This window comes from Psammomys obesus, unplaced genomic scaffold, assembly GCF_907164565.1.
Source record: "Psammomys obesus unplaced genomic scaffold, mPsaObe1.curated_primary_1811, whole genome shotgun sequence".
In the NCBI taxonomy this organism is placed as follows: Eukaryota; Metazoa; Chordata; class Mammalia; order Rodentia; family Muridae; genus Psammomys; species Psammomys obesus.
The window spans coordinates 44,812,076-44,833,703 of NW_026585644.1; the positions used below are offsets into that span (position 1 = coordinate 44,812,076).

Sequence of the window (21,628 nt, forward strand, 5' to 3'; positions counted from 1 at the left end):
TTGCTCATAACCTTTTCCCCACTCACCATCATTTCCTGATGAGCTCCAATCCTTTTGGCATTGTTCAGAAATGATTGATCTTAGTGTAAACTCTGAGACAATTAATTCCTGCATCTTACATTAGGGCTCAGAACATATTGTTTAATCCTCTAATCAATTCTGTTCTAACTGCCATATAGTATTAATGCCCGTTTTTCAGGCAGGAGTATGGGCATAGAGAGTAAAGCTGTCACTGAGACCCACACTGTGGGGAACAGACATCCAGAGACATGAACTCTATACTCCTGGGTGCACATCAGCTCTGCAGAAAAGGGAACACAGTCCACAGTCAACAGATTCAACAGAGCCAGTTTTACCTCAAGTTCTTCTGTGGTATTTAAAAGTCTGGGGAGTGCTATAATTAAAAAATGATATAAGCTTCACCAAAATAAGAGCTTTTGTTTGTGAATTTTCTACATACATACGGGGGGGGGGTTTCAAAAACATCTAGAATAGTGTTTCCTTTCATGTCTTTAAACCCCCTGAAGGAAATAATTCCTACATGACATATTTCAAAGGATAAAGGGATAGTCAGAAACACTAAAGGGAACAGAAAATCTTACAGTGCCTGGGGCCAAAAGACAGTCTAGAGTATTCACGTTTTAAATTTTCTGTCCTGTAGTGAGCAGATGGCAAAGGGAATTGGAAGGGGCAGTGGACAGGCCTCAGGCACATACCATTGAGACAGTGGAAAGAGATCAAGGCCAGAGTTTGGGGGTTGGAGATAAATACTACTCATCCCTAAGAGCTCTCCTTGTATCTGCAGAAGAATGCTTTCTTCTATCTGTGTCCAGTGTAAACAAGATTCCAGATATAGGAAAGCCTGTATCTAGAATCCAGCATTCGAAGCAGAAGAAGCAGAATGCCTTGTCCCTACAGACAGGATTTATCTAAGTAAATTACTGTGAGCTACAATAAATGTCCAGTCAGAGGAGGCCTCTCATTTTTAAAAGGCTGGTTCCAAGGGTTTATATCCTCATGCTTTCTCCTTGAATCTTGAGCTTCCTTTTCCATAGACACAACAGAGTGTGATATAGTTTTGGACTTGGGGAGACAACACAATAACTGAAAAATTTAAAGTGCTGCTCTGAGTTCTGGGTCTTAGGAGCAGGAATCGTAGGAGAAAAAAGAAAAGGAGAGGCAAAGATTTGTCTTGTTGCTCAACACAGTTCCCATGATACACAAAAGTATGAATGAGGAAAAGCATGTCTCTTTTGAGAGCCTCTGTGCCCTTCGACTTCCTTTTGCCCTTTTCTTAAATCAATGACCTTCTCAGTTATATACCATTCTTTAGAAACCAGCCACACTATAAAAATATCTTCTTTAATAATCACAAATGTTTAAACAGCCTCTAGACAGTGTTAGGAAGAATCTGAGTCAATTTGTGCCAGTGAGTAAATGACTAGTTTGTGCATTCTCAAATATACATATGATATGACATGATATTATATGTGTGTGTGTGTCTGTCTGTCTGTCTGTGGTGTGACACTAAAACACACATAGATAAAAGCACGATGGAAGTAGATAGGTTTTTTTTTTTTTTTTGATTGTGTGAAGCTAACATTTCAGTGGGGGAAGTTAGATAAAAAATACTATTCAAAAACAAAATCAAGATGCCAGTAAGATGTCTTAGTAGGTAAACGTGATTACACCAAGAGTGATGACCTAAGGTTGAACCTTGGAAAGGAGTAAACAGAGTTCTGCAACATGTCCACACATATGCTCACACACTAGAGAAAAGGGAGAATATGTAAAAATGCAATGAAAATGGGAAAAAAAAGCATTCAAGCTTCATGAAGTAATAAAAACTGTGCAGAATAGAGACTTTGATAATACAAAATATTGGGTGGTATACTTGACATTTGGAGGTTAAAAACAACTGTAGATAAAGAAACAGTCTTATGCACATGATAGGAAGAACATTTTCTTTATACAGCCAGTGAACCCCTGAAAAAGCAATGGACTCAGCTGTGGAGAACAGACAGGGTGGTAAGCCCAAAGAACAGGGCAAGAGGACAGAAGGGGGTATCAGGGAATGGCCAGATGACCTAAGTCTGCAGGAAGACTCATGCTTTTGAGATTTATCCTAAGAGAAAAGGAGCCATCTGGAGACCATAAGCAACACTTTGGTATGAATTGCTTCTTTGAAAGATTCCCATGGAAGCAGAGAGACAGGTAGGAGGATGCTTCTAGGGACCGACCGCATAAAGCATAGTTGTGAGACAGGAAGGAGGGGGCAGTTCTGTGGATCCATTAATTATACCTTAGATGGAAGGCATACAGAAGTTGAAGGTGAAGGAAAAATAGGAATCAAGGGCTCCTGGGTTACAATGATACTGTTTTTCTGAAAAGGTCGAGTCTGGAGAGAACAGGTTTGGCTGAAGAACTGAAGTCATTGAGCTGCTGACATTGCCACCTCTGTTTGGACATGGCAATGTGGAGCTTCAAATCACACATTGGACATGGGTGCTGGGAAGGTGACCACTATGTCACTGCAGCTCAGTGGAAAGCAGGGGATGATGTTGTTCCTCTGGCAAGCACTGGTATACTAATGGGATTCATGCCATGAAGACTGTTCCCAGGGAATGGTGGGAAAAGAAGGGAGAGGGCTGGAGACCAAGCTGGGGCTAACACCATCAGTTCAAGGTTAGCAGAGAGTGTTCTAGAAGCACACAGAATGGCAACTTAGAAAAGCAGGCCTTGCTCTACTGACAGGTGTAGCTTTTAAACGCTAGAAAGAGTAAAGACTCTTATGTGTCGCTCCCCCTTCCCCGCCAGCACATTTTAATGAGCTCTTGGCACCTGCTGGTATGATGAGCCGTCTCACCCACAAAGCCACAAACTTTTCTTCATAGATTTTTTAAACAATACATTTAATCCTGCCCCAAGGCAGGAAGAACAGCATGAGGAGGATTTCAATTCCTATCTGGCCATCACAGAGTCTGAGAGTCTCTGGTAGGAACAGAATGCAGTTCATCAGACAGTAGACAGAAGCCTTTCTACTTTAGAGGCGTCAAGACACCCCCTGGGTCCTAGGGCCAGTACTGACCAAGAGCAAGCTGAAGGAAAGAGCATCAGTTTTTCTTTTAGTCTTATTTTGTCCACTTGTAACAACCAAGTGTTGTGTCCCAGAAACAATAGCATTATTTCCCTTTTCTTTTTAAATCAATATGATAAGGCCACGTTATATATTCCTTTAGCATCTTTAATTTGCATAGATTTTGGGATTGATGTGATTATATACACACATACATACATACATAATACATATATCTTACTTAGGGAATATCTTACTTAGGAGCATGGTAGACAGTTAATATTGTAATAAAGCACAGACAATTTCCCCTATTACAGCAAAGAAAGCTATGACCCATTTTTTTTTTTTTGGCAGAGTAAAAAAGCCATTACAACAACTAGTGGTTGTGTTAGATTCACCTAGTAAGAAATCAATAGTTATGGTATGAGGTGGGGTTGAAATTTATCAAAGCTACAGGTGAACCAGAGGCACTACAACCCCCACTTTCTCTTGGGTGGTGGCTTGTCTCAGAACTCTTGAGAGTTGGATGGTTAAAGTTAGTCTGCTATGTGAGCCAGGCCATGATCAAGGCAGCAGTATCAAGCTCCAGGTCTTGGGGAATTTGAAAAGGGGGCAAGTCCTGTCCTGTGAGAGGAGAGGACTGGAATTTCTCAAAACAAGTTTTTTAAGGAAACTAAAAAAAAAAAAAAAAAAAAAAAAAGCACATTATTTTATTAGATGGTAATTAACGAAGACCTACAACTAGACACTATGTAGTGAGTGAGAGATGTTGGCCCACTCATCACTGAATGGGCGTCTTTATCAAATCCATCCTTTCCTTAGTGATCTATGTAGAAGAGGAGGTAGAAGGATTATAAGAGCCAAGGGGGTACATGACTCCAGGGAAATAGAGTCTTCCAGGCAGAACAGTGTTGATACGGTGTGAACTCAGAAAGACTGTGACAGCACTCCTAAGACATGCACAGGTTCAAACCAGAAAATTCCCAGCACCGAAAGGGGAAGATGGCACAAATCCCACCCCTAACCAAGAAGCTATTTGCAATTGATACCTGCTAGGAAAGGAGAAATCAATTTTGTTTTGTTTTGTTTTCCAATGGAATATCACTAGGCATATGATCTACACACCAGGGCATGCCTTATGCCCAGGAGTAACTGGCCAACACAAAATAAAACTCAGTGGTTATTTGTGTATGTGTGTGTGTGTGTACTTTTTTTGTTTTGAAGGAGCACCCATGAATCAACCTTTACCTGGTACTGAGGTTCCAAGAGCAACAAACACAACTGCTGTCACGGAATCTTTCAGGCCAATGGTGCAGCCAAAGTGGGAAGCCAGGTCTCCGATGAAGGCTGTTAGCAGGCCAATCATGAGGATGGAGACAATGAAGCAGGCCCAGCCATTCCAGTATTCTGTAGGTGGGACAAAGGCAAACAGAACCTTCCAGAACACCGTGAGAAAGTGCATCACATAATCAAAACAGGAGGGCAGCCTCTCTTCGCCACACTCATCTTCATCGTCATCTTCCCCTAGGAAAGAACAAGGCACATTTCGTTAGGACCCAGCTAGCAGGATCTTCTTCCATTCCCCATATCTTCCCCGGAAGCCACTGTCACATTTCTCTGAGGGTCCAATGAAGCTTTGGGTTTTCTAAAAGTCAATCATTGTGAGCCAATTGTTTGGCTTGGTTCTCAGGGACCACCCTGCTGTGGCTCAGTGGTCAGGGGCAAAAAACTCCCAGGCAGTCAGTACCCCCTTCCTGCATGCTGCCCATATCACCTCCCAGTGGGATTCATCATCAGAGTGATGAACAGAATTTCTTGCTAAAAGTTGCAAAGCTGAGAGAGAAGAATCTCCACAAGTTTGGACAGCGTTCTCTCAGGGTTCTTCTCCTTCAGCTTAAAGTCTAATTGGAGGCTATGTGACTCCTACAGGATGGTATGCAGCCAAGATCCCAAGGGCAGCAATGGGCCTTTAGAACCACTCCAGATTCACCTCCTTTAGTTAAAGGATTTCAAACTTTGTCTTAGTGAAATAATATTTTATCTGCACCTTCCCTGGCTTTAGAGCTAAAAGTGTTCCCTATATTTATACCCCTCCTTCCTTCTCCTTCTCCACTCATTCTTTGAAATGCTTCTCACTCCTCTTCAGAGCTTCCACGGCTCCACATACTTAAAACTCTGGACGAACTGTTCTCATTGTGTTCCCCAATCAACAGCACTGGGGAACTTACTAGAAATGCAAAATCTCAGTCTCACTGGATGTGACAATAAATCTGGGCTTGCATAAACCCTCCTTGTGATTTGACTGTATATTCAACTTTCAAAGCTGTTGACTTTTTGGTGTTCTCTCTTGCCCAGTTGACTGTGAGCCCTTCTTGCATTTGTCTTTCTAGTGTCTGCTATCATCTCCATCACTTAGATGGGTAAATTTATATTAGCGGAGGGAATGCATGCATGGATTTCTACTGATTTTATATCACCATGTAATTACATAATATATGTATGTAGATCACAGTTCTCCAGTTAAGTCACATTTGAACACATGAAGAAATGTAGGAGACTTGATAATTAAAAGTCCAGGAAGGTCTCTGTGAGTTTGAGGCCAGCCTGGTCTACAAAGTGAGTCCAGGACAGCAAAGGCTACACAGAGAAACCCTGTCTCAGAAAACCAAAACAACAAAAAACAAAACAAAACAAAACAAAAAGACCATATACTGATCCTAGTAATCTAAGACAGCTTTCATTAACAGATGATGTGACAGTAGTGTAAACCTAATCTACATTAAGTAAAATAACCCTCATTCAGGTGTTTTCAAATTATGATAGTGAATGTGATAGAAAATACATGTTCATGTTTTGATGATGATGACTTTTAAAAGGAATGCCTCCTTGAACATTGTGTTTACTTTCTCCAACATGACCCAGAATTTGTTTTAGGATCTTTGTTTAGCAGCAGGTGGGGATGGCAGCTCTCTGTATGACGGTATGATCTGAGAATGCTGGTACCAAGCAAACGCCTGTGTTCTTTGTGACACAGTCCAGGGTGAAACCATCTGAGGCAACAAGAAGCATAGTGGTTCTCAACTTCTGAGTCATGACTCTTTTGGGATCACCCATCAGACACCCCGCATATCAGATATTTACATTACAATCACAACGGTAGCAAACTTACAGCTATGAAGTAGCAATGAAACAGTTTTATGGTGGTGGGGGGTCACCACAGCATGAGGAACCATGTGAAAGGGTCACAGCATTAGCAAGGTGGAGAACCATTGCCTTAAGCACATGCAGGCTTGGAGCTGTGAGTTCTTCTCATAAAAACATGGAAGCGTGATGCCTGGGTCTGCTCCTGGCTATTCATAAATAGAGAAGCAGTCATGGACAGCTCTTCCATGAGCACATGGTTACAATTATTGCATCCCTTGTTTGACTGTAGAAAAATGCAGCCTCGTCTTTGATGCTTTGGGAAGTAGCCAATAAGCTATTAGGAGAATCACCTTTGGGGACTGTTTAGGTGAAGAACTGAGTCAAGTGAATTGATAGATAATTCTGTGAGTGAAAAGGCATTGCTGACCTCCCGGGCTCATGCTGTAGGAGTGAGAACATGTTTTTTAATAGCTTTGTCAGCAAGCACAAAATGCTTTTTGAATAAAGGCATCTGAGGCTACATTATACTCCTTCCTCCAAATCAATGCTTTGAAGCCCTAGGCCCCATACCTTAGAGTGTGATCTTACTTAGAAATAGTGCCTTTGAACAGTGATGTGAGGAGATGCATCAGAGAGACATTGGCACTGGGCATGGTGGCTCAGTGTTTGAGAGGTAGAGGCAGGAGCTAGAGTCTGGGTTCAGCTGGGCTATACGCCAAGGAATTGTTTGGGAGAAACCAAACCTACTCACGTCTTGATGCACAGGGAATAAATTTCTTATGTCTAAGCATTTAATTCATAGCAGCTTATTATGGCAGCTTTGGTCAACCAACAGCACGTCTTTGGAACCCTCCCACGTCACTACTTAAATGCATGATAGTCACAACTGCACACAATCACTGCATGTTACTTTAAAACAAAGTAAACACTATTCATGTATTTAGGATATTGCCCTCTTTCTTTCTTTCTTTTTCTTTTTTCTTTTTTTTTCCCTTTTGTTCTTCATCTCCTGCTTTTATTTTATCATATATTTTTCTCCAAATAAAATCGAAAGCTTAATTTTTCATAGCTGATTTTAAGGTAGTCAGGAGACAAGAACCATGTTAATATTGTGTCTGACTTGAGTCTGACTCCTGTCCTTCCCACTCTCCAGTCAAAGAACTGTAAAGCACATCCAGCCGTGTGCTCAGCAAATGTGCTGGAATTTCTGCTTATGTTTATTGGGTATCAGATCATTTTCTTAATTTCTGTATTTGTGGACATCTTCTAATTTCTCAGGACATATGATTAAAATGTTTGGTAAACACTGAATTTCTATCATTTTCTGAAGCACAGAATATTCTGCTGTTGAAGTATTTAATTTGAGAATGATTAAGTCTCAAATTTTAAAGATGAACTAGAAAGCAAAGAATGAAATTTCTCAAAAGAAATGACACATTTAAATCAGGAGTAGATGTTGTATTTGTTTTCAAGGTGGAAATAATAGCATCTTTCTCAAGAGGGCTAATGATTACCATATTGCTCATCATTATATCCTTCCTGTTAGGCATACAGCTGTGTTTTTCTGTCATCATCTCATTGCTGTGCCCTAAGGTTACAGTCTAGAGTTTTTAAAACAAAATAACACAAAGCGCAGGGTCTTTTGTTATACTTCTTTAAACTCCAGAAGCAGAGGCAGGTGGATCTCTGTGAATCTGAGGCCCAGCTGGAGCTATATAGAGCAAGACCTTGTCTCAAAAACAAAAATATAAAACATAAACCCAAAAGACAATCTGTGTGTGTGTGTGTGTGTGTGTGTGTGTGTGTGTGTGTGTGTGTGTAGGGGGGAAGGGGAGACAGAGAATGTCTCAGAGCCTTCCAGCATTATAGGGAGTCTTAAATACTTTCATGTTTAAGTCTGAAATGGGAAGCCCACATGCATCGTATGGCATTTTAAAGCTGGCGTGTGTAATGGGAACAGGGGCTGTCTCTGACATGAACTCAGTAGCTGGCTCTTTGATCACCTCCCCCTGAGTAGGGTGCAGCCTTTTTAGGCCACAGAAGAAGACAATGCAGCCAGTCCTGATGAGACCTGATAGACTAGAATTAGAGGGAAGGGGAGGAGGACCTCCCCTATCAGTGGACTTGGGGAGGGGCATGGGAGGAGATGAGGGATGGAGGGAGGGATTGGGATGGGATGAGGGAGGGGGCTACAGCTGGGATACAAAGTGAATAAACTGTAATTAATAAAACAATAAATAAATTTTTAAAAAGAAAAGCAAAAAAAAAAAAAGAGTTGAAGTGTGTAGTGTGTATCCATTCTTTTTCTGGGATCTCCATGAACATTATAACAATTACCAGACAAGTCATATAACTATTGAAAATGAGCACTGTTTTTGCCATGCATGCCGCACAGTTAGCCTATCTTGGGGAAGGACAAAGTGTGCTGTGAACATCCATCACCAGCTGGACTATCCTTAAGAATCTGTTTCTTACAAAGAGCGATGGAACAACTAACCCCCTCCTTCATACCTTGGGAGCATTTCTTAATGTCATGGCAGAAAAGATAGCAACCTGCTGGTTCTGTAGCCTGCCAGTGCAAGATTGCTTGGGACTACAGGTTTTCTTCACTTTCTTCCTCAATGCTAACATAGAGATAGACAAGTTGGTAGGTTTGCTTCTACAGGCTCCCAGTTAAACCCATCTTATCTCAGAATCCTTCTTTTCAGCTTTACAGATTCCACTAACAGAAAGATAAACAATCTGGGTTCCATTAATTCCTTCTGGAGCCTTATAAATGGCTTCCCTGATATACACTGGACTCCATAAGTACAAACATAAAATAGATAAAAATAGCCAAGTCATTAAAAGCGCAGGTAGAGGAGATGGTGGTACTGCAGCTACTGATGTAGTGACAAGGTGCTTTTACCTCTCTGGAGCACAGAAGAAGGATACCATCAGCTCAGTGGACCATGGAAGGTGAGCACAAGGCTTGGCACCAGCTGATAACCTATGTTCTAAAGTGGACAGGTGTTAATTGACACCTTTCCACAGACATGGGCCTCAACAAATACTTTGGAAACCAGAGGAAGAAACTGCTGGTTACTGAACTTAAGTACCACACACTTAAGTTCAGTAGCATTTACTCATCTGTTCTCACAAGGATTTAAGTTCTCTTTTCCTTTCCCATTTTATGTATTCATGTTACTTTTTATTAAGAACAATTATCATTTCCTGATATTAAAGTTTCTATATACCAGAAGTTCAGCAACTCCAAAAGCAAATCCTCAAGATTCACCTCTTGTTAAGGGTTTGGACAAGAGTCAGCATGCTCTGGCCCTTTCTCAGTGAGCATGCTACAGATTCTCCCAGGGAAAGCTTAATTTGTTTAAAAGTTTAGTTAAATTGTTAAAGTTTTCATCTAAGTAAACTTAGAAAGATACTTTCTTTTTACTTAACACTCAATTTGCATATTTTCAAATATATAAGTTGTTCAAGCACAGGAAGAACTGTAGACATTTGTTTCTGTCATCTGAAATAAGTGGGCATTAGAAAAAAAAGCTGAACTGAAAGCTGCCTAAGTTCAACCTGCTGTTTAATGTTGATTCCTCTATAATCATTCTTCTAAAATGGTCATTGGGGCCAGGCTCCAGAAAGAGTGAGAGAGTCAGCAATATCAGAGAACTTAACCTGAATTTGGTGGTTCTGGCAATCAGCTGCTGGATCTCACTCATTTCTTCGGGTCCTATTCCCAACGCAACAGACAATGAATATAATCCTCATTCACATGTTGGGCTTCATGCTGCTGAGGTGGATACAGTCATGTCACTTTCAGTCTAATTAAAGTCTGTGTTCCTTTGGTAGGCTGTCCCTGTTCCTCCGAGGATCTTCTAAGTGAGCCATTACTCACTGCCTAAATCATGGTGCTTAGAATGAAACGCACCTCCAACAGTAACGAAACACATCTGCACTTAAGCTGGCTGCGGTGGGAAGGTCTTTCCCCTTTCTCCTGTGAGGTCATAGTCTTCCACTGATACATATTTGGAGCTTCTAGTAGCTGTATCACATTAGTCAGAGTCCTTATACCTTTTTAGTCAACAACAACTCATTGCTCAAAGCTAAACTAGGCCCTGTCACCAATATCATGGCTGGTTTCTTGGGACAAACATGTAAAATATTTTCCCTGATCCTTCTTAGGCTTTTTATTTCTTGTTTTATCCTTCTTCAGTCTATGCAAAGTGTTCTCATTGAGACAATTCTGTATCTCGATAACATGCCAGTTATTTTTCCCTCCTAAGAACTTGCCCTCTTGTATTGTAGCGCCACTCAGAATAGCCAAATCATAACATCAACTGAAGTGCCTAACAAGACAGGAATGGATGAAGAAATATGCTATATTGTATAATGGAAATTTTTCAGCAGTAAAGAAGAATTATATCACTTTCAGGAAAATTATGGCACTTTTAGGAAAATACAACTTGAGATAATTATAGTCAGGAAATTAAGCCTTAGAAAGACAAAAATATATGTTTTCTCTTGTTTGTGGTTCTATATTTTATATGGATGCATAAAAGCATGTATGTGATTATATAGATGCATAAAATCATATAGAAACTTACAGTATAAGGGGAACTTTCTAGGACAACAAAGAGGGCTAGCAGGATCATGGAACGGTGAGAAATAGGATGACGAGTGATATGGGCATGTGCATACTTGTATGAAAACTTAAGTAATTACAAAAGAACTAAAAAGGAACTCACTCATACGCAGATTTTATATAGTCCAGAAGAAACATACTGCAATTCACAGGCCCAAAGAAAATATGTAACAAGAAGGACCCAAAAGAGGATGCTTAGATCTCATTCAGAAGGGAAAAGAGAATAGACAGCAGAAATGACTGAAGAGAGGGAACAAGGTAGGAGAGGGAGCACGGAGAGAAATGAGGGGTTTGATCAGACCTGGGGAGAGCGAGGGAGCAGCAGGTTAGAGGGCTGCAGAGAGAAGAGAAACTATGGGCGGCAGGGGGAGGGGAGACATTTCTGTGACAAGCTGGAGACCTAAGACAGGAAAGGCTTCTGGGAGAATATGGGGGTGACTCTAGCTGAAGCTCCTAGTAGCAGGGGTCATTAAGACTGAAGAGGACACCTTCTAACTAGACAGGACTCCTAGTGGAGAGGGGGAACACCAACCCACACATAAAAACTTCAACCTAAAAGTTATCCTGCCTACAAGATGTTCAGGGATAAATATAGAGCAGAGATTGAGGGAATGTCCGTCCAGTGCCTGGCTTAATCTGAGAACCACTCCATGGGAGAGAGCTAACCCCTGACACCATTAACGATACTCTGCTGTGCTCACAGACAGGAGCCTAGCATAGCTGTCCTCTGAGAGGCTCCATCCAGCAACAGAGCAAAACAGATGCTGAGACTCACAGCTAAACATTGGACAAAGCATAGGGAGTCTTGTGAAAAAGTGTGTGTGTTGGAGGTGGGAGGAATAGAAGGGCCTGGAGGGGGCAGAAGTTCCACAAGAAGACCAACAGAGCTAACTAACCAGGGCCTAGAGGGGCTTGCCGAGGCTGAATCACCAACCAAGGACCATGCGTGGACTGAACCTAGGCCTCCTACATGGATGTAGGTGATGGGCAGCTTGGGTTTATGAGGTTCTTTAGTAAGGGGAGCAGGGGCTGCCTTAGAATAGAATCTGACCTAGATCCTATTGCCTGCTTTTTGATCACTTCTTCCAGGTGGGGCTGCGTTGCCAGGCCTCCAGGGAAGAGGATGCACTTCGATGTGCTGGGGTGGGTTGGTATAGGGGTCTCCCCTTTACTGAGGAATAGCAAAAGAGGGAGGGATGGTAGGACTGGGAGGAGAGGAGGGAAGGGCTACAATTGGGATGTAAGGTGAATAAATATATAAATTAATTAAAAAATGAACATGTCCTCTTGAAGCTTCTTTAAGAGTATAAATTTGAGTTGTGGAAAAAAAGCACTGTGCTTCCTCGGGAGTGTATGAGCCCAGCTGTTGGCCACTTTTCTTGCTGCCTGAGCCCATGGAGCCAAAGGCCTGAGTGTTCTTTTTTTTTTTTTTTTTCCTTTACTATCTAATGGGATCGGAATGAGCATGGAGACCATAGTCCTGGGATCTGTTTACTGTCCACTGGCATGCACAGTGATATCCAGGTCACTTCTGGGATTCAGTTCTCTCCAGTTTTTATCGCACTTCTATCACTGAACACACTGGATCCCATATCATTGTCCATCAAATCTGAGATGAGGATTGCTATAGCATTTATAGCTTGGACTGCTAGCCTGGTCTCAGGTGGAGAAGATACCATACAGACTCTCCTGATAAACTTCACCAGTTATTTCCAGGCCACAGGCAGCTGTGGAGCATTCTTGCCTACAGGACCAGTGTTTATTCTTAGGGAGCCTAGGGTCAGGTGACACATGGCAGTATTAGAAAGGGACCCTCAACTAATAACCTCCTTTTAATGTGTGAGTCACAACCTTGGTTGAGACAAATGAGCCTCTAGGAGAGGGTTTCCATGAAGATCAGAAAGCCTTTCAGCTTAGGCCTTTCCAGCTCTTGTTAGGATGGTTGACGCAGCTGAAGAAATATTTCATGTGACAGAAATATATTTCTCAGTGCTGGAGCCACTGTCAAAATGAAAAAAAAAATGGCTCTGCTAAGGAATTCTAACTCTCTGTAAGTTGGGTTATTAGCAAAACGAAACTGTTAGAAGCAGACATGGACTACTTGAACATAACAGCCCCTTTCTTCTCCATAATCATAATCACAGTTTGACATTATCTGTCATGGATGTTTTTGTCTCTAGTTCCTCCCGCACCACCGTAGCAGAGCAAGAATCTTGAAATTCAATGTTCTCTAATCATCTGTTAATTGCAGCATCAGAATAATTCCAGGTTCCTGCAGCAGAAACACATTTCCTGCAGGGCTGAGCAACCTAAGAAACAAATGTTCTCTACACACCGCAAATACCCATACCTCCTGCTGGTTTTGATGGCTTGCTCCTAGTGGGTAGTAAGCAGTTGGGCACACCAAGTTCTAAGACTGACCTGGGGGTTCCATTAGCACTGTGTAAATATGAGTGGCTGTGTCTAAATTAGCCTCCTGTGGTGAGGGAGGCTGAGCCTTGGAGGAGCTGTTGGGGCAGCCGTGACCTTGTAATTTTCAACAAACTTAATAATGTTATGCCCTAGGAGAATGCTAAAGTTTACATAAAGGCTAGCTATGTATCCAAGTCTCCCCTCAAGCCGGGGAGCATGAAAGACACCCAGAGCCACTTAACATGTGGTTGCCATGATGGCTTCTGCTCTAGGCACTTACTTTCATGCACATGGGTAAATGTACACACCTCACCCTTTGCATTCTCAGGAACCTAACAAGGACATATTCATAAAAAATTCAAGACTTAAAGATGCAAGCAACTTGCTAACAAGCCCTAAAACTCTTTCTGCTGCCTCACTGCCATCACTAACCAGGTGCAGTGCGTCCATAGGGGAAAAAAATCTGTCCTTTGAATAGCAAACATTCATTCTGGTCTAATCTAAGCTCATTGGTATTGTCTTTTAAAAGGTATAACTGAGAACCATCTGCCCTCTGTAAGCATCTGTTTGATTTATAAAATGTTGAATTCTTCTGAGAACAGTTGGCTTTCACTTTGTCTCTGGGTCTCAGGTTACTGGTTTATATCCGCTTTGTGGGAAACAGGATTCTCCTTTGTTTTTGGTTCAAATACATTTCTCTCTGGCCATCAAGCAGGATGGACTCCTGTCCTTCAGTGGTGACAACCACCTTCCTAGGACCGTTTTCCTCATCTCAGGGCCATGTGCATGGACTGTTTTGATTGTGGAGTTACATGACTCTATTGCTCACAAAATGGCGGCTTGAGTGAGTACCTAAGATTCTAAGGATGGCCTCGGTTTACACAATGCAAAGTGATTGCAATTGTTCAGGGCATCCTTCATCTGCTTGTTCCTATTTAATTCTCTCTCTTGTGATTTTCAACGAGAGATCCAAAAATAGGACTCACCGTTGAAACAAGGCTCTGCCCATGATTTACACGGGTACCTCACAGAGTTCTTTTGTGCCCTAGTTTCTCCTTTAGATAAATGCTTACAGTAATGACTAGTTTTTTTTTCTTTTGTGATGAGATTTTCTTTTTTAATGTCTAGCCTGGCTAGTTGAAAACCCTTAAAATGATGTACCCTTGGAGAAATAGAGTGAGCACATAGAGCCAGAAGTGGCTTGTAGGCATGGAACTCTGGGAGGCACAAGCTGGACAAGATGGAAAGAGGCCTGGTAGATTCAGAATCAGAATCCTTGGCTGGGTTAAGAATTCAAAGTCTGTCCCCATGCTGTAAGTGTGCTCAGTAGTGCTGCACAGGGCTTCTGTGAAGTCGTGTGAACAGGAAACAGCTATTCACACAAAGGAAGCCTCTCCACTCACCCCATGCTGCTAACACTCTGAGTACAGGAAAGTTCCCGCCCTTGATCTGCCTAGTCTGGAGGCATCACGTCACTGGGAATCCTACAAGTTGTTAAGCAGCAGATAGAATGTCTGTCCGGTAGGTGAAGGCAGCACCTGATGGCTCCAACAGGAGACACAGAACAGTGCTGAGTGGCCAGAGCAAGAGCCACAAGTTCTAAAGCTGCCTCTGTGCTGTGCTGCCTTACAGAAGGTTCCCCCTCTCTGGTCACAGTCCCTATTCACTAAAAAAGGGGAAAACTGGAATAGGTTCTTAATAGGCTCCTGTCCAGTGCTTTGGACTTAAGATGTTCTAACAGGAAAAAAGACACAACACTCACCCAGAAATGACCAAACAAAGACAAGGAAGGAAATGTCTACTGGATAGAGAGTGTGTGTATGTCAAAGTTGATTCAGGCAAGTGGCTTTTCACTGCAGGATCAGGGTTGGCCAGGTCTTCCTCAAGATAGCGTGCTGTGAACAGCAAGAATTAATGCTGTGGTATGGGTTGTTGCTGCGTAAAGGGAGTGCGTGTGTGTGTGTGTGTGTGTGTGTGTGTGTGTGTGTGTGTGCAGGCATGCTTGCATCTGTGTGCAAGTGCGTGTGTGCAGGGGTGTTGGGCTTCTTCTGTTTTCCAGTTCTTTGGACGATACTGAAATATTTCCCCCACTGAAACAGTACTCAAAGACTCTCACCTGGGGATGGAAAGTGCCCCTGTGTCTTGAGCACTAATGTGAGTAAGCAACAGCTAAATCTGTCTTCACATCGCAGCAGCCAATGCCAACAAAAGAGCTACTGGATCCAGAGACGGAGCATTGTTGGCAAAGCTGGGTTGTTGCCTCTCCAGACAAAAGCCGCATTAAAGACATGACTTCAGGCTTATGAAGGAGGGCGCTGACTCATTCCGGAGCCCTTCAGTACAGTGTTTTCCTCAAGATTTTTGTAATAGGCAATTTAAGAGAAAAACAGCCCAAGAAGGCAATATCCTTCTCTGAAAAAATCAGCTAACACATATCCAGGGGCCAGAAAATAATTGCTCTGCCTCCTGTCTCCCATACTTGCACCCCACTGTGGCTGGCCTGCCTGCCTTGTCCTGCAGTGATGAGGGGAAGCTACTGGGTCCTTCATTCTTGCCTGCTGCCACTGCTGTTTATAAATTCATTCTCCCTACTAGTATGACTTAGACTTGCCTCCTGCAAAGAAATTGTTCTCGTTAGCATCCTCTCTCTCATTACCTTTACTTTTAGTCTACCTCAGCTAGATAACAAGAAGATTCCACCAACAATATGGACAGAGGATGTCACTGTCAATATGAATTATTTGCATATTCAATTCGTGGGCACAGATTTTCTATTTACAAGTGCATACTTATGAACCCCTGCCTGCCATGTGTATATAAATTTTGTAAAGATAAAGGATTGTAGATGTCTCAAAGTGTTTTGGGGGCATAGTGTATGTGTAAATATCTATGTACATCTTTAATGTCCTAGATCGAACACCATAATGATGCGCTTAGTTCAAACAGTGCATCTGCTGTCTGTGGTGCCCTTTGACCAAATGCAACTACGGAATTTATATAACACATATTCCAAGGCAGGTGTTCCCTCTCCATTAAACTTAGACCCTCAATTTCAAATAACAGACCTATGCAAGTTGATTACCCAAGATGAAGGCCACTTTGGGGAGTCCTTCAGCATTTCCAATCCTTCCTTCAGTGTTTCTGGTCTCAAAGACAAGTTAAATAAAATGTGTTCCAATCCCTTCCATTCACAAGCCAGGAAGGCTAAAGGATTTACCAAGAGCAGCATAGTGAGAGTTTTTGTGGTTCTTTCGCTATTTTAACTCAAGTGATCAGAGAAGCTAAGGGTTTCAAGCACATGCTTTAAAATGGAAATGATTTAAATGGAGTTTCTATCACAAAGAATGTGTTTTGGCCATGCACAGAGAGAATGGACATGAGCCAAGTTGGATGGCAGCAGTGCTATCTACTCTGTTTCAAGTAACCATAATACTACCAACACAAGGTTGTTCAGGTTGCGGGTGAGTCTAGGCGTGAGGAACCCATACAGAGAAGGTCACACCTCACAGGGAAGGGCCACGAGCATAGGGAAGAGGCTGCACTCTGACCCTTGTCTGAGTTTGGGCAAACAGCTTCACTCCTAGAACCAGATAACCTGACTCCAAAGTCACAGAATCGCTCTGGAAGTCTCTTGGGTTTCTCAAGATGAGATAAAACTTGGAGTATCTGGGAATTTCAAGAACTGATCTTGTTTGATTTGGAAGACTGACTTGTCTTTGAAGTCATTCAGTATGTCTGCCTTGGGCTTGCACATTCATTTCCAAAGCCCCAGCTTCACAACCCTCTATCAGAGACTGAAAGACTTCTCCATTGCTCAGTCTCTTTCTCCTTCATCAGTTTATCTGACCTGTAACGTGTTACGGCATGACTAAAGGAGACACATGAGGCCGTGCTCAGTGTTTGCTGGGTATAGACTTGCAAAGGTGAGGTTTCATAAGGCAGCTATCCCTTTCCACTAAACAGTGAAGAAACCGTTTGATCTGCAGCATGTTCATTTGCAATGCTCAAAGTGCATCTGTGCGGAGAAGACATCATGTGTCTAAAGCCCTTGGCCTTGCAGTCGACACTCTAATAAGTGGGAATGCTACTGAAGCAGTTAGCCACCCTTTAATTTGCTGCCTTTGGTAGACTTTATTCAAGACAAGAAACCCCAAGAAAGTAATTCCTTTGACTTGAACCTCCGAGTCAGAACCCTCACAGTGTATGAGAAATGGATAAAAAATGATGTGCCCCCTTTTCTGGCACTCATATCGTCCCACTGCGGCTATGTCAAACCTGAACACATAGGGCTTCCTGTAACTACATAGGTAGGAGCTGAAGGTGACCTCACATCAGCACCTCCTCATGAGAAACCCCTCACAGTGCTGTTAGATAACAAATGGGTCCTGGAAAGAGCTCTGCTCAGATGAGCTGGCTTGAAAATGCCTGGGAACTCATTTGAGGTGTCATTGGTAGTATTGAGGGCTTTTGGAGTGGACCAGTCTTCAGGCTGACATTTATTTAAGTCAGTTACCATCTGAGGCATCACTGAACCGGCAGCTTTTGAAAGTAAACCCTTCATTTTCATTGAGAACCCTCCCAGTCCACCGGCATGCATGGGTAAAGTAATGAACACAGCAGCACTCCACCGCACCATCCTCCAGGCACACTGGGCCACCGTGACCTGTATTCAGGGTGGGCACAGCAGGTACTTGAGCCAAACCGGCCTTGTTTTTTTTTTTTTTTTTTTTTTTTTGATAATTTAATCTGGGCAAGCCAGGTGGGTAGGCAGGATGACTTTTTTGTTGTTTTGTTGTGTTTTTTTTTTCCCCTAAATCACATAAGACATAAAGCACAATGCCATCAGGGATACTATAGAAATGGGATGGTTACTGAATACATTCCCAGGTCTCGGTATGGGATGGTACCTTAGTGATAGCCCAGTCTTGCCCTCACATTCCTCAGTGATGAGACCCAAAGTCAGAAAAATTATATATATATGGTTAAGGATATGCCAAAGGTTGAACTAAGACAGCAAGAAAGTCTTTTTGGTCATTTTTGAGAGCTCTCTGTCTCTGTCTCTCTGTCTCTCTGTCTCTGTCTCTGTCTCTGTCTCTCTCTCTCTCTCTCTCTCTCTCTGTGTGTGTGTGCATCTTTCTTTTTATTGTGAAAATGCCAGTAGGTGCTATTTAAGATACACAAAAATTATGTCAAAAAGGATTTCTTTTGGGTTTTTAAGTTATCAGGTGAAATAAAAGCTAATGTATTGTACTTATAAAAAATAATCAGAGATTACCAGGTGGCAGAAGCCCATGGATGTGAGGAGAGAATCAAATGGGTTCCCTTCCTTCTTTTGAGGATGGATGAGCATCCTCCCCAAGGAACCATGAACTAGATTGTAGAGAGACAACAAGTATTGTAAAAAATACTTTATGTTGCAAGCTGTGGTTCCAGTACTCAGACATTTCCACAGGCACCACTGGACACGGATATTAGGCATACCTGTGTCTCTGTGTGTCTTTAACTGACTGTGTGTTGGTGTGTGGACACATATGTGTGTGTGTGTATTGGTATGTAGGCTTTTGTTTATTTATGTGTGTTTAAGGTCATGCACTCACTTATTGTCTGTGCACCTACATTTACACACATGTTCTATGTCTTTCTACGCACATGTGTATATTTTCGTGTATATTCACTCAGGTGTCAGGCACTTCAAAACAGAGACACCCCTTTGCTGACCTACGCTTCAGCACTGCCCCTTTCCAGTCTGCTTCTTGAGTGAGTTACAGAATTTTTCTAAATCTCAGTATTATTATATAGAAAATGTCACACTAAGTGTTCCCATGAAACCAAAAGTCCAATCAATAGAGTTTTCAGCCACCTACCATTTTAGCATTAGGTTCAACTACTTATGCGTGCAAAGTTTTTGCTATATTTTATTTTAGAATCTTCAATATGTATTAGTCATTGCCCAGATAAACAATTTTGGTACCCAAATTTGTAGCTGGTCTGTGAAAATGTGTATTGTCTTGACCAATGCTATGGTGCGTTCATGAACTGGACATACATTTTGCCACTTTACACACGAGGGAACAGACATGGGGTGTGTGAAATAATGTGTCAGGTCATCCAGGGAGTTTTTGAAGGGCAGAGTCACAGAATCCCATCTGCCTGCAAGGCTGGCCTTGCTATCACTTCCAGCATCCTTCCCTAGCCAGAGGCTGAAGTGATGAGTGACAACATGGAGGTCTCTGGTGGTCTCTGCCCACCTTATGTTTTGCCCTGTTTGTTACTATTCCCGATTCCTCTACATTTGACGGACACTTGATTCTTAAGGTCAACCCCAAAGTGCTGCTCTTGGGGAGACACAAAGAAGAAGGAGGAATTGGCAGCTATGGCTGGTGGGTGGAGGTCAGACTGGATAAGCAGCAAGAAGTGCATGTGTGGACACAGCCTCAAAGCACCTGGTGGGGCTGGGCTTGCCTTGAAATGTTTGACAGCTGTTCAACCACCTCACACAACTGATGCTGGTATCTGACCCAGGAAGCAACAGAAGGAGAATTGCTGGAACATGACTGTTTAATCCCTTTCTAATCTCTGGAGTCTCTTAGTCCTTTCAGCCCTTCAAATGCTCAACTGTCAGAACTCGGTGAGCAGAAACATTATGGCCATAGGAAGCCCAGGTACTGAGCTCTGCGGTTCAGGCAGACTGGGGAGCGACATCAGCAGCTAGTTACTTTGAAATGAGCTTTGAAATAGTTAATAAAAAAAGAGAAAAGCCAAATCTCATTTACAAAATTATTACTTTTGTTTAGCAAGACAATTTTGCACAGAAAATTGCTTGGGAAAAACAGTCTCAGCAGAGCCCTTCAAAGACAATTTAGTATTTTTAATAAGGAAAATCTTTCTGATTCTCAACTATTTAGCCATGAAATTTTTAAAATCCAATGAAAGTCTGCCTTCAATAAATGTGGCTTTACAAATTTTATTGTCTGTTTAACAACTTGAGAATATTAACATTTCTTAGGCACTTAAATTCAGTCATAATTACAAACATTGCACTTTGAAAACTGTCTTTCATGCAATTTAATGTAATTTAGTGCCTATAAACCTGGTGTTTATTTTTCAGATATTCTGTATCTCAAAATTGTAAATAAGGTCAATTAACCTAGGAAATGGCAAGTCTCTAAGTACTGTCTATCTCTCAGCAGTCATTTAGAAACATACATGTGAATAATACACATGCACACACACACACACACACACACACACACACACACATAACCAATAAGGTTTGGAAAGTTTTGCCCATCACTAATTAAGTATTTTGGGGGGGGGACTGATGGGTGAGTTGAGTTGTCCCACATCTGCAATCAGCTTGGAAGGATGCAAAGCTTTAGGCTACAGAATGAGTTCAAGGCTAGTGGACATGTTACTGAGACACTGCTTCAAAACTGAAAAACAGTAAGGCTAGGGATTCAACTCAAGTGGTAAAGAGCTTGCCTAGCATAGGTAAGACCCTGGTTGCAACCTTAAATATGACAAAAGACAATAATAATAATGCAAGAATATATCAGGAGACAAAAGCAGGCTTCCCTGGACAGAGGTGGGGAACAATGTTCCTTAACATTGAAATTTCTTTGTTTCATAGCACATGAAGTCTTTTTCAGTAGATTACAGCTCAAGATAAGGGCTAGGGACATGGATCAGCTAAAAAAATGCTGAGTGGTCAAGTGTGAGGATCTGGGTTCTATACACAGCATCCACATACGAAGCTGGGAATGGGTGTGTGTATTTGTCACACTAGCACCAGGGAGGCAGAGATAAAAGCCACCATGGAGTTTGTTAAACAGACAGTCTAGTGTAATCAGTGGGCTTCAGGTTCAGTGAGAGACCCTATTTCAAAAAATGAGGGGGAGGGCCACTATGAAAGACATCTGACATGGATCTTTGGGTTTCAAATGTGCTCACACACACACACACACATACACACAGACACAAATCACACACACACAAGCAAACCACCTTCTAGATCCAAGCTGTTTCTGTGCAACTAAGAGGTTCTTCTACCTATAGAACACAGCCAACAACCGCAATTGCCACATGTGAATGTGAAAGCATTTCATCAGTGTCTACACACCCCAATACCAGGTTTGAAATGCAGTATCAACACCTTCGCACCTGTTTCTCTTCCTGCCTGAGCATCGCATGTATGACTTTGGCTTTGTCAGCATAATCCTCCTCACTGCTCCACACTGGCCCGTGTCATTAACTTAGAGCAGTCTTGAAGTATGTGTCATGCTTTCTGAAAGTGACTGAAAGGTTTGAGAGGACCAACTGGGAACCACGCTGTGGCTCGGAGAGAAAGTCTGCCCTTAAAT

At 42.2% G+C, this 21,628-nt stretch overlaps 1 protein-coding gene across 6 annotated transcripts in view; it reads right to left on the reverse strand.

Annotated features, from left to right (window-relative positions):
* Window positions 1–21,628, reverse strand: part of Slc8a1 (solute carrier family 8 member A1) — a 291,949-nt gene that overhangs the window by 20,931 nt on the left and 249,390 nt on the right. For all 6 annotated transcript variants that reach the window (XM_055618896.1, XM_055618878.1, XM_055618924.1 and 3 more), the window contains one exon: window positions 4,325–4,600. In XM_055618896.1, coding sequence (XP_055474871.1) covers window positions 4,325–4,600 — 276 coding nt within the window. The remainder of the gene's footprint in view (window positions 1–4,324; window positions 4,601–21,628) is intronic.